This window comes from Ochotona curzoniae, unplaced genomic scaffold (genome assembly GCF_017591425.1).
Source record: "Ochotona curzoniae isolate NIBS_2020 unplaced genomic scaffold, NIBS_Ocur_1.0 contig_4148, whole genome shotgun sequence".
Lineage (NCBI taxonomy): Eukaryota > Metazoa > Chordata > Mammalia > Lagomorpha > Ochotonidae > Ochotona > Ochotona curzoniae.
Window position 1 is genome coordinate 1,750,171 of NW_024466146.1, and position 17,142 is coordinate 1,767,312.

General features: G+C 40.6%; 1 protein-coding gene across 3 annotated transcripts in view; it reads right to left on the reverse strand.

The window, feature by feature from the left end:
* Positions 1 to 17,142, reverse strand: part of RAPH1 (Ras association (RalGDS/AF-6) and pleckstrin homology domains 1) — a 50,948-nt gene that overhangs the window by 8,818 nt on the left and 24,988 nt on the right. For 2 of the 3 annotated variants that reach the window (XM_040984525.1, XM_040984526.1), the window contains exons 5-11: positions 16,983 to 17,057; positions 8,731 to 8,808; positions 8,124 to 8,283; positions 6,950 to 7,071; positions 5,837 to 5,902; positions 4,596 to 4,739; positions 4,023 to 4,133 (exon numbers count right to left, since the gene is read on the reverse strand). In XM_040984525.1, the coding sequence (XP_040840459.1) occupies positions 4,023 to 4,133; positions 4,596 to 4,739; positions 5,837 to 5,902; positions 6,950 to 7,071; positions 8,124 to 8,283; positions 8,731 to 8,808; positions 16,983 to 17,057 (756 nt within the window). The remainder of the gene's footprint in view (positions 1 to 4,022; positions 4,134 to 4,595; positions 4,740 to 5,836; positions 5,903 to 6,949; positions 7,072 to 8,123; positions 8,284 to 8,730; positions 8,809 to 16,982; positions 17,058 to 17,142) is intronic. The other variant, XM_040984524.1, reaches the window with a different exon arrangement.

Here is a 17,142-nt window from a genome sequence, read left to right on the forward strand (position 1 = left end):
GGACAAGTGAGTCTGTATTCACACCTGTTACTGATACAGAGAATTTGGAAATCAACTTTCACAACTGGTATACAAAAGCTAAAAGACAGCACTAGTTATCCCACCGTGTTTCTTCCATGGTTATTATACACAGCAATCTGAGTTAGAAACTGCGCTTTGTATTTCATTTTAGGAGTTTGGGTTGTTGTGCAGTGTGTAAAGCAGCTACCAGCAATGTCAGAATCCCATATAAGTGCTGGTTCAAGTCCCAGCTGCTCCACTTCCAATGCAGCTCCCTGAATGTGCCTGGGAAATCAGTGGACAGTGGCTTAAACACTTTGATCCCTCCCACTCACTTTGGAGACTTGGATGGAGTTCCAAGTTCCTTCAGCCTGACCCAGTCCTGGCTGTGTTCCTTTGGCAAATGATCCTGAGAATGGGCCATCTGTCTCTCTCACCATCTATAACTCTGCCTTTCAAATATATAAATCTCCATCAATGTTCACACTCCATTGCTTAATGTAAATTACTTTCCATTTTTACCTACTATATTAAAATAAATTACTTTACAAATGAGGCAGAGAATGATTCAAAAAGTTTGAGAAGCATAGAGAGCTAGGAGGCGCATGCAAGAGAGCCGCACAGGTGTTAAGAAGCTCCTTTCCACACTGGTGGGCCTGAATTCCAGTCCTGGATTCTCCTACTGATTTCAGCCTCCAAGTGACAGCTCAAGTACTTGGGTCCCTCCCACCCACAAAGGAGACCTGAGCTCAACCCTGGCTTTGGTCTGTCCCAACTCTGGCTGGCACAGACATATTGGGAGTGAATCTATTAAAACATATAAACAAACTGGGCCACTACTGCAGTGTAGCACATTTGGCCTCCACCTGCAGCATCAGCGCCCACTTATGGTTGCTGGTTCAAGTTCCAGCTGCTCCACTTCTGATCCAACTCCCTGCTAATGTGCCTGGGAAAGCAGTAAAAGATGGCCTAAGTCCTTAGGTCCCTACACCCATGCAGGAGACCTGGGAGAAGCCCCAGACCCTAGTTTAAGACCTGCCCAGCTTCAGCCATTGTGGCCACATGGCAGAGTGAACCAGTAGAATGAAGACCTCTCTCTGTGTCTTTCTTTTCTGTGTAAATCTGCTTCTCAAGCCAAAATAAACAAATAAAAAATTTTAAAAGAATACAAACAATTTAAACAAAAGGAGAGAAAAAGGCAAAGACAGAAAGATACAGAGAGCCCCCATCTGCTGGCTCAATCCTCACATGCCTGTGGCAGCTGGGGCAGAGCCGGCTCTGAGCTGGGAGCCTGGTGACCTGCACCTCGACACGGTGCTCACACACACAGGTGGTGGGGACTTGGGCCACGACTGCTCCCCGCCAGAACTCGCTGCGAGTCAGGAAATCAGGACGCTCCAGGAAGCTGGAGCCAGGCTGTGTGTCAAACCAGGTGCTTTGATGTGGAATGTGTGTGTCTTAACAGCTAGGCTAAACATTCACCTGCTCCTATTTTCTTTTATACCAAAATAAACATCTTTTAGTCTTATTATTCTATAATTTTTCAATAATATTTTTGTGAAATTACATAATTCTCCCACTAATGCTTTGATTATTAATCTTTTAGAAAATGGATTTTCTAGATTTACTCTCTGCAAATTTGTATATTTCTCCAATCCTGGATTTCACTGGAAAGACTCAGAGAAAAAAAGATGTCATTTTTTTTGGTGTTTTGTTTACTTATATGAAAGGCTAAGGGACCTAGACAAGGTCTCCCATCTGCTAGTTCCTTCCACAAACAACTGCAACCACCAAGGTGGGCAAGTCAAGCCCAGGGGCCAGGAGCTTAATCAGGTGCTCCTGGGTGGGTGGCATCCCTATCTGCTTCCCACACTGTGAGAGAGAACTCAGGACTCAGGAGCGAGCAGGCATTGGAAAGTAGACACTGTTAGCAACATGACATAAGAGTCCGTCCCCAGTCACGCCTTTACATCGTCACGTGTGTGAGGCTTTGGGTGGAAGGATCCATCTACTTGAGCTTCTGAATCTGGGAACAGAGACAGACTCAAGACCAATTTGTCTTAGTGCTCCTAGTGCAGGCCCATTATCTGAAGGCTCTTTACTAAGTGGTAGTTCTTATTTCTACCATTTGTATCAAGCAGTATGTTTCCAATTTAAAACACTGAATATTTCTCATTTAAAAAAATACAAGCTTACCTTTACTAAGAGCAAATATGAATTACACAAAATGCTACAAAAGAAAGAAAAAAAATCCTTGTGTAAAAAACATTCTTAATGTAAGAATTCTACGGGCTGAAAAGCAGATTAAATAGCAGCTTGGCTTGCTGGTTAAGATACCAGGAAGGAAGCTTGCGTCTCCTCCCCAGTGCCTGGCCCAACACCCAGCTCTCGTTCTGAAACCCAGCTTCCTGCTCATGGAAATCATGGGGGCAGCGGTGGTAGGTCACATAACAGGGCTTCTGTGAAAGCCTTCAAGAGGAGGATTAGTGGGCAGCTTCTAGGAGATAATTCCTTCTCATCAGAAAAGACGATCACACCAAGCAATCCCTTTCCTACTGGTTTTAGTGTGATGTCAAAGCTACAGGAGTTTCTTTCGGAGGTGAGCATCCCTGGCACTGAGAGAACAGGACAGGGAAAGATGGAAGGAGGCTGGCTTCTCAAGAACAACACAGAGCCACTAAAGTGACTTGTTACGAGGTCCCTGGCTTCAGACTGGCTCAGCTCCAGCTGCTGTGTGGTATGGGGAGGGAACCAGCGCATGGAAGATCTTTCTCCTTGTCCTTCCTTCTCTCCATAAATCCCATCTGCCTTTCAGTAAACAAAACTACCTTCTAGGCCTGCTAAAATACCTTTGATGCCTTTTCACAATGTACTACTCTTTGTCCAACCCATTATACAACTGACTCTAGCCTCTTCATTGGGCCTGCGTTTTTCCTGGAGGGCTCCTGAGCTACACAAGAGCTACATCACACTTCTCTCCTTTCACTCTGGAACCTTATGAGGATGGAAGTTGTGTTTTTCATCTTCCAAAATGTTTTCCTTATTAAAGATTAAAATGTAAATATACAAGTACCCATCATATGAGAGAGAAAACGCTGTCACATATCACATAATCTCTTAGAAAATTTAACATTTCACAATACAATTGTGAGACACACAAGTATTTAGCAAGTAATATCTCAGAAAAGTAATCCTGATATCACAGTCTTAGAGACTCCCAGGGAAATTGGACTTTGTTTTAGATATTTGGGAGATTAAGCAACTCTATACTGACTTTTTAGAAAGCATTTGTTCCTAAGGGTGGAGATGCAGCAGTGGGTAAGTGAATTCAAATGTGATTATAGGCATATTGACCTAGTCATTATCAAGGGCTAAGACTGGAGCCAATAAAGAATATTATCTCAATAATTTCTCTGAGTTCCTGTATGCTGTCTTTATCAACATTCCCACAGAGTCACTAAAAATATGCTTGAAGTTATCAGTTCTTCTCAAAAGAACAGATATAGTAACCGTGAGAAGCTTGCAAGCCTGGATGAAGGAGACAAAAACAATGTCCCCTGTACAGTTCAGAGAGGTCATGACCATGCCTGAGTTCTCACGATTCGCTGCCGGAAGCTGAGACCAGGCTCTGCGGAGGCTGGGTGCCCTCTGATGGTCCTGCTCAGAAAGGACACAAGGGGAAACAAAGCATCTTCCACAGCTGGCTCTAAGTTTTCCTAAAGTAAGCCTGCTTTTAAAAATGAGTCTCAAATTTATAATCAAACACATTTTACAGATATGACTCAAAGCCTGCACCCCAGTGCCCATTCCTTGTTAACATTAACCCAATTAAAGGCGCACTGGCTTTAGACTGGTTATGACAGCACACCCTGCTTTTTCTTATCATCCTTCACTCTTCCTTTTGAAACCTAGAGTACAGCAAAAATAGCAGATTTGGGAGAGTTCTAAACTATTGTAAAATTGTAGTAAATTGTTCTCCATCGACCACCAATTAAAATTCCTAAAAAGAGACTTATGTTTACCTTCAGCACCAAACAGTAGTCTGTAGGCGCTTTGTATTTGCTCCGGTAGTCCTGGCCATAGTAGACATTGACGTGATCCAGCTGCAGAAAGCACACCAGCTCGCGAGAGACCTATGACCAAACACCAAGAGGCTGAGCGGATAAGGGACAAACCAGCAGGTGTCCTACCTGCTAACGGCTTCTAGCTGAGTACCAAAACTATGCTAGGCAGAAATTACTGCTACTTTACATGTTCTTTCGTTAGCCTGGAATGTAGCTACAAAGGCAGTTATATTAGAGACTGTCTTGTCACTCAAGAGAGAACATGGACTTGTTTGTAAATATGGGAAAGTATATTAGCTGTGAACGAGTAGAGTCAACCTCTGTAGAAACAAACAAAAAACAAGAAAATAGCCAGGTCAGTCCCTAAAATGCATATTTCAAGTACAGCGATTCTCAACATAAACAAAATTCTGCATGTTCTATATGAGTCGAGCCAGTTAATAACCTGGATTCAACCTGCCAGCATACACACGTCAAGTTAAAGGCAGGCAGTGCAACTAAGAGGCTGCACAGCCAGCCACCCCCACACACCTTTGCTTTTCCTTTGGGGACATAGTAGATGCCAGATGCTCGCAGGAGAAAGTAACGTTTTTTCCAGGACTTCTTGCCGTCATCTTTCAACCACAGAACTCCTTCAATCTCTGGTACAGTTACAGAGCTGCCACAGAAACATTCCTAAAACAACAAGATGATTTTGGAAACACATAAATCTTGGATTTGCAGAAAAGAATTAACGTGTACCCCTACAAAATGGCTGGCACTATTACAAGATTAGTAAGGATGGCATCAGGCTTATTTTACCTCAGACAAAACTTTCCATCCTAAATATGAATTCATTTTAGAACTACTAAAGCAATACTAAAATGTTAAGTAAAATGCCTGTCTAAAGTATAAGAATGAATTCCTACCTAAAGTCTTAATGTGATGAAGAAAAACTTACTTGAACATCACCGAGCATGATATAATTTATGTGTAAACCAGTTATCAAACTTATCAAGAATTAGAGTTAACATAGTATTAAACCTTATTTTTCTGCAAATTAAAAATATATTTACATTCACCATTAAGATGAGTAGGAATATTTTTTAAAATAAAGCTGAGTAAATGACTCATGCCAAGTAAATGATTAGCAAATTTTGAAAAAACTTATGCAATGCCAAGATAAAGACGAAATTTATTTTTAAAATATGTAATATAAGAGAGAAAGGAATGTAAATATTTGAACATTTGAATTGCATGCTTGCGCTTAGTCTAACGAGTATTTTGACTTAAGTGTAGCTGCCGTCACTAGAAAACTAAGTGCTGGTCATTTCCCGAACTACCTGTTGTCAAGTAAGAGCCTTTTCAGATGTTTCTTTAATTTATTGAAAATTAGAAAAATCAAAAAGTTTAATTGTGCTAAATTTATTTTTAAAATAAGAGTATCAAATAATGGTCATAATTTAAAATTTTTTGAATAATTTAGGGATAAGGTTTGAAGTATATGTAAACAGGCAGGACCCATTCAAATTCCCCTTTGTGTGGGCACATCCTTCATCAACTAGCTGTTTTTCCCACTCAGCAGCCCCTTTGTTGGCTGCTAGGCTTGGTAAAAATACTAGCTTTTCAACTTCAGTGGCTGAATGTGGTCATGCAGTTGATTTCTTCCTCATGGTATCAAAGACAACAGGTGTCTCTATGTACACCTGGGACTACACACAGCACTGACACACCTGACTGCAATAGGTACTGGGTATTTTAGTTGTATAAGAATACAGATGAGGGAATCATACCTCCAACAGCACCTCTTTGTTTCTGTCTGCCATCTCAACAGTCTCCTTTTTCCCCAGAAGATAGTTCTGGAAAAACAATGAAAGTCAAATACCGGATGATTCCTTAAGTTGACTGCTGCCAATCCCGAGTGAGAACATGCTTTTGACAAGTTCCATCATCACAACATGCTCGACTCCAGCCTTCTCCTTGTCTACCCTTTTGCATGAATTGTTCCATAAACTTCCCTCTCCCAAATCCCCACAGGCTGACACACACGCTCTGAGATACCGAATGAAAGCTGTATGTAAAGGAGCTGGAAGGTTTACAGTTTACTGAGCACAACAAATAAGGTCAATTACTGTAAAATGTGGTGGACTTAACAGATGCAGAAAATTTATGTTCTAGGGTTTGGATTCTCTGAGGCTATAATAATCTTATTTGCTCGATTCAATTAGTACATAAAATCTGTTAGTTTAATTAACTTAATTGTTCAAAACAAAATGTTGCTACAATTATGTAGTTTTCACCAACATAACCAGGAAAAATATGTGCCACAATTAAGCCACATGAAAAATAACTACTCTGCATCTTTAGCACTGCTTTTCTTTCTTAAGAGTACTTTTTCCTGTGGAATTTGTTTTTCTTCCTTACTCCCTGGGAAATACCAACTCAAACACTATTCTGGATTAAGGAACAATATTAAACAAATTAAGGTAACATACCCTAGAATGTGAAGCCACTTACAATCAAGGTTACTGTGACTTTTTTAATCTCGGGGGAAAAACAATCAAAGTGACTGCTGAACAAAGTGACTGGAGCGGTCAAGCACTTTGCTTTACTGAAATGTGAAACTCAGCAGACCAGCATGTGGCTTCAACATACTGCTGCGTTACAGGGCAGAGAAAATGAGCCGCTTCTGTTTCCACAAAGCTACACTCAGTCCGCCGCTGCCGGACTGACCCTAGGCCGCACAGCTACCCCTGCTCAGCAGGAGGCATGTTCCTGCAAGCTTTGCAGCTACTATACCCCAATCAGGTGGCTGCCTATATCTTCATTCTATCAACTTGGCAGTTACAGGCTAAAAGATGACACACATTTAAAGATCCTGAGCTCTGTAAGTTACTCAGTCTTACCTGTGGGTTTTTGAAAAGTGCGTATTTTTCTATACGTTCCATAAATATAAGTTTGTTTTGGCTATCTCTTGTCCAGTTAAGAAGATTTTCAACCAGGTTTTCATGGTCTTCGAAGATTCTCTCTGGCTCAAAATGAGACATCAATATTTTGTCAGTATTTATTAAAACTGCATGCAGGACACAAAACCCTGTGGGGCAATTCCCATCACCACCACAGAATCCTGACACTCGGGCCCTTGGCCCTCAGAGGCGATTAGGAAATATGTCCCAGTGATGTGAAACGATCCTAGCAAGGCCACACCGAGTGACAGGGAGGAATGAGGGCTAGACTCGAGTCTTGTCACTTGCAGAGCATCTTCAGCCTTTAGCCTACTCTCATTTCACACCCCCACCCCAGTAAGATTTATTTTTCCTTGAAGGGCAGAGTTACACAGAGAAAGAGAGAAACAGAGATCTTCATTCTCTGATTCACTCTCCAGATGGCTACAGTAGCAGGAGGTTGGCCTTTCCAAAGCAACAAGCTTCTTCTGGGTCTCCCAAATGAATGCAGGGACCTAAGGATTTGAGTTTTCCCAAGCACATCAGCCAAAAGCTGAATTGGAAACAGCAGCCAAGACTCAAACCTGCACCCTTATGGGATGCCAGCATTGCAAGTGGAGGTTTAACTTACTATGCCATGGTGCTGGTCCCTCGTTCCACCCACAAAGATAAAGCACATCAGCTATGTTTTATAAGTCATGGTATTAAGTATTCCCAATAGTATGTAGTTCTGGGCATTTCCACAACTGCTACGCTTTGATTCATGAGTGTCGTTCAATTTTAAACACAGAAATATTGTCTAATTACTGAATTCAAAGAACATATTTTATATATTAAATATACATTGTTCTAGATACTAGTTCCTTGAAGGTGCTCTTCTAAAGACTTCAGTACAAACGAAAATAAACCTAACAGTCTTCAATAAATCTATCAATCTATGCAATTCTTATAAAGGAACAAATAGTTTCCTTAAAAACAAAACAAACTTTATTTTAACCACTATGAAAGCTGAGGTGAACAAGACATATCAAAGAAATGCTACAATAACTGAGAAATAAAATCATGCCTCAAAATGCTTTTATCATCATAAAAATTACTTGACTCCCATGGAAATTAAAGCAATGCTGTTACTGACCCATTTGCAGCTCAGACACAGTCTCCACCAGTGACCAGTCTAAACTGTAGCCGCAGTGAGATTTGTCCATCAGGTTGTCCAGCACCTGTCTCACCGTCTGCCTCTCATCCACCATCATGGTTTTAGAACTGTCATCAGACATGTGGACTCTGATCACCAGCTGCCAACATGCAAAAACGAAATTAAGATGCAAACCAAAATCTATACTCAAGAAAAGCAATCTTCCATTATTATTTAATATACTGACATGCTTTAAATTAAAAGGTAAAATACAAAGAAAGGGTAAAAAAATTAAGATACCAAATAACCTAACTAAAGAAAAGCCTTTTAAAATTTCTAACAACAGGTAATATCATATTGTTGAAACAATTTGGTCCTATTCTTTTTGGAGAATTTAGTCACAAAGGTATTTCTTTAAAGGGCATTTTACCCACAAGAAATACTCCAAGTAAAAAAAAAATTATTACCAGAAAGAAATACACTTTCAGCTCCCCACATCTTGCAGGTATGTCATATAAAAAAGGCAATTCTTAACAAATCCCTAAAAATGATTATGACCTTCCCCCCGCAGACAAAACACAAAACCAAGACCCCACAAGTCACCTACCTTCTTCACTTGCGCTTCTTTAATTTTCTCGAGGGCAACTCGGATCTTCTCAGCTTTCACCTTCGCTGCCTGTTCTTCCTGTGAACACAGACCATGCCAGGTGAATCAGTGCTAAGGTGATGGGAAAACCTGAGCAGTCTTTCATTCTGAAGGATGTTTTCAGCATTGAATTTTATTATAACTTCACATACTTGATACAGAGCACATTTTTGAAATAACTCAGTTTTTTAAAAGTAAGAACACACACCGTAAGGAAAGAACATTTTTATAAGGATGTAGACAACTTACACTAGAATGCTTTGCAATACAATCAAATTCTATAAATCTGTCAGCTTGAAGCAGAGAGATATCAGGTTTGGGGCCAGGGAAAACCTGAGCTGCCCTCTGAGGGCCTGCTGACATATCACCCCTGAAGGGTCCCTCAGTCTTGCCTCAATGGCCCCTTCCCCGCCAGGAAGGTACGGGCAAGTGCTTGCACACTACAGCATCGCTATAGAAAGTATAACAGTAAGAACAAAACAGAGCCTCCTTCTTTGCACTATTTGAAAGTCCTCAATAAATAAAAATTGTAGAATGTTCTCATTAGCATAATGTAAGAGGCTGTCTTGAATGCCTAAATTTGTACCGCTTTCAAAAACAATTAATGTCTCCTTGTCCACAATTAAATTCCTACTAATTCATAAAATGTTTAAATGCTAAATGTAATTTTCCAAATAATGTGACTTCTAGTAGATTATGAACCATGAAAAACTAAAAATGGAGTTAAGCATTTGGCTTTTTGTACAACAGCAAATAGTATTTTAACAGCAGTACTTACCTGTAATTTCTAGCAATAGGCCATAACATATACTGTACCACTAAACTCCAATTGAAAACAAAAATGACGTTAAGTAATCCTTTGTTTACGAAGAAAAAATTTCTATTTCTAAGTCACTGAATATTCTAGAAAAGGTCTAAGAAAAATATAAAGTGCCATCTTACATATCACTTTATTTAATGGCTCTTAAAAGACCAGCTTCACACTTGTCTTTCCCAGCTCATGGCAAGCTCAGTGTTCATTCCCCTGTGGAACACTGAAGAAAACAGTGGCTTGGAAGGCACTGGGCTGGATTGCAAGAAACTGATCCCTTTCAGTGAAAGAAGCTGCCAAATTAACACAATGAGCAGTCTGGAAATACTACCTGAAAACACAATTAGCAGAGAACAAAACATGCTATTTTAAGAGAAAGGAAGACTTCCTTACACAAATGAACAAAGAGCAGAATTATAACACGTTGATTACATTTTAACCTAACACATCTTTTTGTTCCTAACAGCAGGTTATAAATGAATCTTAGAGAAACAAAATTCTTTTTTTATTAAAGAGAGAGAGAATTTACCTGTACGAATTTGCAAATTTCACTTCCCTGTCCCTAAGAACTGATCTTTAAGTCTGATTAGGAAAAAAGGACATGTGCAATTAATGCTTTGTGTATTTGAAATATAAACATGAACTTCTGAATGGACAAATTCTTTAAACTATTACAATTAATTTGTAGACATAAGAATGTCTTCAAAGCTGAGAACATCTTTAAGAAAGGGAATATTCAAGAGAATGAAAGGACAAGTCAGAATTTCTGAGAAAAATATTCTTACAGGATGTCTCTGATAAAGGACTTATCTAAAATGTATAAAGAACTCTAAAACTCAAGAAAACGAACCGCTCAATTGGAAAGAAAGGCAGAAGATGCAGCTACGTCAGCAAAGAAAACATATAGGTAGCAAATAAGTACACGAAAAGAGGTTCCACATTATCTGCCACAAGGGAAATCGCAAATTAAAACAAGATGGCAACAACCACCAAACACCTATCAGAAGGGCCACATTCCAAACTCTGACGTCCTCACCAAATGCAGGTTAGGGGAAGGGCAATAGGACCTCATCCATCACCGGTAACAATGCAAAATGGTAAAGTCACTTTGGAAGCCACTCGGGCAGTTTCTTAGAAAACTGACCCTCCTCTTACCATCTGCTCCAATAATTGTTCTCCTTGACTCAAAGGAACAGAAAACTCGGGTCCACAGAAAAACCTGTGCACAGACGTTTGCAGCACCTTTATTCGTAATTCATAATTTCCAAAACTTGGATCAGACACACTGCAGTGCATCCTGGCAGTAGGACATGATTTGACACTAAAAAGAGGGAAGTTATCAAGACACTAAAAGATAGGGGGAAACTTCAAATACATATTATCAAGTCAAAGAAACTAAAGCTACACACTTACTTCTAACTACACCATACTTTGGAAAGATCAAAGCCATGGAAACAGTAAAATACCAGTAGTTAAAAAATTAACATCAGCTGCCAGTTGTACACTTCAGTAGTATATACACATCGGTATTTGTAAAATGCCAACACCAGGGGAGAACTCCAATGTAAATTATGGACTGTGGGTGGTAATGCCATGGGGGGCAGTGTGAACGAGTACAGCCAATGTGGTGCAGCATATCCACAGCAGAGCGTTATGTTTAGGATGTTCACACTGGGGAAAGGGTATGTGTGTTGAAATTAAAAAGGCTCTAAAAAATACTTATTTAAAAAGCAGAATATTAAAATCTTTACATTTTGATATTGCTTATAAATACAAAAATAGCATTTCCATTTCATGCTTCCATTTAAATTTATCAAATACAATGGAATGTAATCAGTGCTAATTTTTAAGCATTGACATAAACTTTCTATTATAGTGTTAGCTTAAATTCAAATATTTTCTACCCCACAGGCTGGAAAGAAGGACTAAATAAACCAGAGCCATGAACAAGCAGCTAACATATTAAACAAATTATATTGCCCAACCATCAATCGGAAATAATTTTTACACCAAGCATCTAGTTGGGGCTATTTTAACAATTTCAAATTTAGCTGTCAGATTTACTTACAATGTTTCTTTAATGCCCTTATGTGGCCTGTTGAAACTTCACCAAATTCAAATTTAAGAACTAATTCCTTAATTTCAACATTGGGAAATTTTAGTTTATTCTTTCCAAGTTTATTACAGGGATAATCCTTACTAGAAACTTTTTGAGGAGCCAACTGACTATGGAGCTTTTGGAGCAAAACTAGAAATGAAAATACTTCATCAGACTCCAGGGTTCATGATATTTAGTGCTTCCTCCAGGCGGTAAGCTCTTCTGTGGCAGGCTCCATTTACATCTGCTTTGTATGGTTAGGCCACAACCATGTCTTTTAATCTGAACCTGGAGAAAAAACAGTCTTAGCTTACAGAACACTGTGCAATATGTGAATGATCAATCAATCTTTGTTGATGTATTTAGATGGTATGCTTACAAGACTTCCAACAGTTTATAACAGCAAGGAGTATCTATGTTTAGAGTTTGTATCCCAAGTTTAATACAAAGGACAAAACTATCGTTAGCTCATATTCTGCTAAAACACGCCTTTTGCCCTATGTATTTTTTTTTTTCAATTGGAAAGTCAGATATACAGAGAGGAGGAGAGACAGAGAGGAAGATCTTCAGTCTGCTGATTCACTCACAAGCAGCCACAATGGCTAGAGCTGTGTTGATCCAAAGCCAGGAACCTGGAGTCTTTTCTGGGTTTCCCACAGGAGTGCAGGATCCCAAGGCCTTGGGCCGTCCTCAACTGCTTTCCCAGGCCACAGGCAGGGAGCTAGATGGGAAGTGGGGTTGCTGGGATTAGAACCGGCACCCTTTTGGGATCCTGGTGCGTGCAAGCTGAGGACTTGTGCCGCTAGGCTACCGTGCTCGGGCTCTGCCCTATATATTTCAACTATTTTTCTTCACACTGCCTCACAACTTTCCTAAACATGAATAAAAGATATCTCACACATAGGAAATTTTAAATTTTCTTCCTCCTTTTTTAAAAGATTTTAATTTATTTTTATTAGGCAGATACACAGAAAGAAAAAAACAGAAAAAAGATCTCCGTCTGCTGACTGACTCACCATGTGGCCACAAGTGTTGGAGCTGAGTTGATCCAAAGCCAGGAGCCAGGAGCCTCCTCAGGCCTCCTGTGTGGGTAGAGGGTCCCAAGGTTTTGGGCCTGCCTTTGACTGCTTTATGTACAGAACCACAAGCAGGGAGCTGGATGGGAAGTGGGGCAGCCGGGACATGAAATGGCACCCATATGGGATCCTAGCACCTGTAAGGTGAGGACTTTAGCTGCTAGCCTACCACGTTGGGTCTCCTTTTCTCTTAAAAGGAAAGAGACAACCTGTTTTCTACTGAAAAACTCCAGTGCGGCTATCAACTACCATCAAATGTCAAGTCTCCTCAAATTTACATAAAGGACAAAAACTGGGTGAAGATCGTATGATTAAATGAAAGCCAACACTGTGGTTACAAAATGTTAGAGCACTCCATAGTGTAAAAATCAGACCACGTGTATTTTGAGAACGTTACCAGTTGCTAAGAGACGGTTAATGAATTCCTTCCACAGAGAAATTAAGTTTCTGAGTTCAGAACAAAGCCAATTGATATTAAAAGGCTGAACAGTGGTCAGTAGTTTCTTCAGCATGTAGTTTATTTCACTGATGCAACAGGTTTAAAAGGTTATGTGAAATAAGCCATTCAAAGATAACTTGGGCTGATAAACAGTTCAGGATCTATGAAACACTCTATTTTAAAATGCAACTCAAGGGCCCGGCGCGGTGGCGCAAGTGGTTAAGTCCTCGCCTTGCACGCCCGGGACCCCATATGGGCGCCAGTTCTAATCCCGGCAGCCCCGCTTCCCTTCCAGCTCCCTGCCTGTGGCCCGGGAAAGCAGTTGAGGACGGCCCAAAGCCTTGGGACCCTGCACCCGCGTGGGAGACCTGGAAGAGGCTCCTGGCTTTGGATCGGCATAGTATCGGCCGTTGCGCTCACTTGAGGAGTGAATCATCGGATGGAAGATCTTCCTCTCTGTCTCTCCTCTCTGTATATCCACCTTTCCAATGAAAAAATAATAAAAAAAATAAATCTTAAAATGCAACTCAAAAGTCAAATAACTAGCTTCTTTCTCTTGAAGAAGCCATGAAATTGAGACTTTAATTCCAAACAACACAGAGTCAATATTATTATGAAATTCACTGTACAAAATGAAGTGCAGAAAGCCTTTTATCTTTCCAAGCCCATGTAGATGGCTGCGGGCTAACCGCCTGCTCCTCCTGCTCCAATGTGCAGCTTATCTGTGCTTAAAGGTTATAGCTTAAACTTCTGGAGTATAAGTGAATACAACTGCTTGTCAAAACTAAAGGACAGTCATGTTAACAGTAATTTAATAAGTTCTCTGAAGGAAAAAAGGGGGAGGGCAGGTCACATTACAGCAATTCTTAAACTTTGATAGTCACTAAATGACCATTCTATCATTTGGCAGGTGTGTGCAGTCTGTGTGCTAGGCTTGTCTATTTGCAGGAATAAAGTTTACCCTCCCGTGGAACGTAGATTTATTTAGTAGGAGAGATAAGATGTAAAGGAACGGAAATGGGATGTGTCATCCGTGACAGAACTATGGGAAGGAGGGTAAAAGAGGGACACATCGCTGTGTCATGTGAAATCTCCAGGTCAAAGGAATTCTGCAGAACAGCACCAGAGATAAAAGGGCAGCCGACCAGCTGTCTGGACTTTGCCCACTGATGGTACACTGTTCTGGCGCTACTGCCACTCAAAAATGAAACTGCATGGCGAGGTTTATGCAGAGGCTCCTGGGTCAGAACGCTACATGCGATGTTATTTCACTTGCAGTAGAACAGAGACAACTTGGTTAATGACAGAAAACGACCCACTCCTTCGCTGATCATGCCTAGGCACAGTACTCCTGGGCTCACTCTATTGGGTGCTAACTAATGATTATTACAGGGTCTCAACATGTGAGAGGGCAGGCTCTACTATGTTCACCAGAGGCCTCGGGGCTCTTAGGAGCCATGGCACCAGGCTCTTCAGTAAGGAAAGCCAGAATGCCACACGTGGCACGTAGGAATTGCATTCCCATCTTAAATTCCAAATAGCCAGGTACTCTAATGGAAAGAACTGACATCAGCTCACGTACGAGGCGCCATGGCTTGACTTGCTCAGGAATTCTGCCCTCTCCTCCCACTTCACTCTTTAGCTACTGTATTACATTCCTGCTAAAATTTCTGGTTGTGTGTAAGCAGGGCAATGTACAGGAAGTAGTTAACAGCAGATGATGGAAGAAGATAAGCCGTAGCAGCCATTGCTCAGGTACCCCGTCAATGGAACTAATTCTTGGGCAGAGGAGAAGCTCCTGATTGTAGTGACCCTGACCTTACCTGACAGCTCTCTTTGCGGCAGAGCAAGCAACTTTCCCTCGGTGACTGTCATATTCTTGCGACTGTAAATACTCACTAGCCTGCAGAAACTGCTCAGAAAACTGGGTTGAACTGGCGAATTAAGTCATTCTTTTCAGTAGGTTTACACTGCATTTAAAGAAAAAAATGTGCTTTTGCATGGCTTGAATGATGTGACCGCTGCCTACTTCTCCAAATCAAGACAGCTGCACCTGCCCTCAACAACATGGCCGTTTCCAGCTCCTCCCCTCGCTCCTCTGCTTTCTGTCTGCAGCACCACCTCGTCCTCAGGCCGGCTTCTTCTAATCCCACAGGCAAGGGAGATGGACTACTACCCCTCCCCTCCATCTGCCCCACTCCTTCATCCTGCTTCCTTCCTCCCACTGGGCATGGTTCAAAGGGTTTTTCTCACACTTGCTTGTCAATGTTTATCATCCATTTTCATAAGCAAACAGTGAGTTCCTGAGAATGAGAAACATGCACAGTTTATAGGATGTATCTCAGCATAGAGCACAATATGCAGTTCAATAAATACTGAATAGCCCAGCAAAGGAAATGGGAAGATGTGAACCAATCTGAGAGGAGTGTACAAAATGGACTGGGGGAAACACATAAATGAAGGGGTAACTTAGTATTTCAGTAACAGCCTTTATCAAGGTGTTGGCAATGGGAATAAAATGAACTGGCAAACTCTATAAACCCTGAAGTCTAAGAAAGGTTTCCCTACAGACTGGAGTCAGTTAAGGAGAAGAGAGGTGCCAAGGATGACGAGAGGGCTCAATCTGGAGTCAGAATGGCAGCAGCCTACACGGGAGCAGGAATGTCAGGGGAGAAGACTGGCATCTGTTTATATCGTGGGGCCTCAGGGAGAGTGTGGGTAAGGAAGCCAAACATGTCTGGGATTTAAGGTGGTAGTAACATGCTGATGATCTTCCAGAAAAGCCCTAGCAGCTGTCAGTGGAGGGAGTTGATACAGAACAGAAGCTATGACATAGGAGTTAAGGTGTCAGGTGTGGACTCCAGGAAAACAATACAGAGACACAGAACTGTTGCTGTTGTTACAAAGTACACAGCCAGACTGCTTGCTTAGCCTTCTGTACTTCCCTGGTGGGAACTCAGGCAAGAGAACAGTGTCTTTTCTTTCAGCTTTTTCTTGTAGAGATTTTAATTTCATACATTCATCTTCTTTCCTAAATTTGACAAGGTTAGGAAAAAATGAATTTAAAAGTACCATCTTAGACACAGTAATAATAACTTTAAGGCATTATCTATTACTTGCCAGAAACCATATACAAGCCTGCCATTCTTGAATCTAATATTACAGTAATTAAAGAAGATAATGCAACATAGAAACATAGACTTGATAGTAGACAGAAACATATTCAATTCTCTACCCTATTATTTCCTAATTAATGGTGGCCATACTGAAAGATTTTAGGCTGATGTAAAATACCAGCCATATGAACACCCAGCCGGACGGTTGGAAAACACTCGATGGAGTGAAAGGTAAAAGCTGCAGCTTTCCCTTCTCATTTGACAAAGTTGGCATAAGTCAAGATTCTGTTTCTAAAGGTAAATGTTTTAATTAAATGAGATGATAATATAAACACAAATTAGGAAGCACAGTTTGCTCAGGAAACTAACAGTATGGATTAGAGACTAGAAATCAAAGCATTTTTTTTTTACAATATGATAAATGTATAACATAATTAAGATTCTACTGCATTAAAAACTAGTGAACACTACTGAAAATATTTTCCATTCTCAATATCGTCTGCTAATCATTAAGATCAGCAGGTGATTACCTTAGGCAAAAGAAAAAGTACCTGTATTAAGGACAAAGGTGCTAAGTAAGAAAGCAATAACCGGACAGTGCAATCAAAAAACAGAAATCATACTCTACCTATAAGGCAGTAAATAGTTACATGCATGTGCAAAGAAGGATCACCTTGGTCAGCAAATGAGAAGGCTTTCCTGCAATGTTTCTCAGAAGAAGGGAGGTTTCCCTGTCCAGATAGGAATGCTTGTGAGGAGAGAGAGAAACAAAACAAAACAAAAGGCAATAACAGAAGTCAGTGTAGGCTTAATGTGCTTATAAAACAAACAGA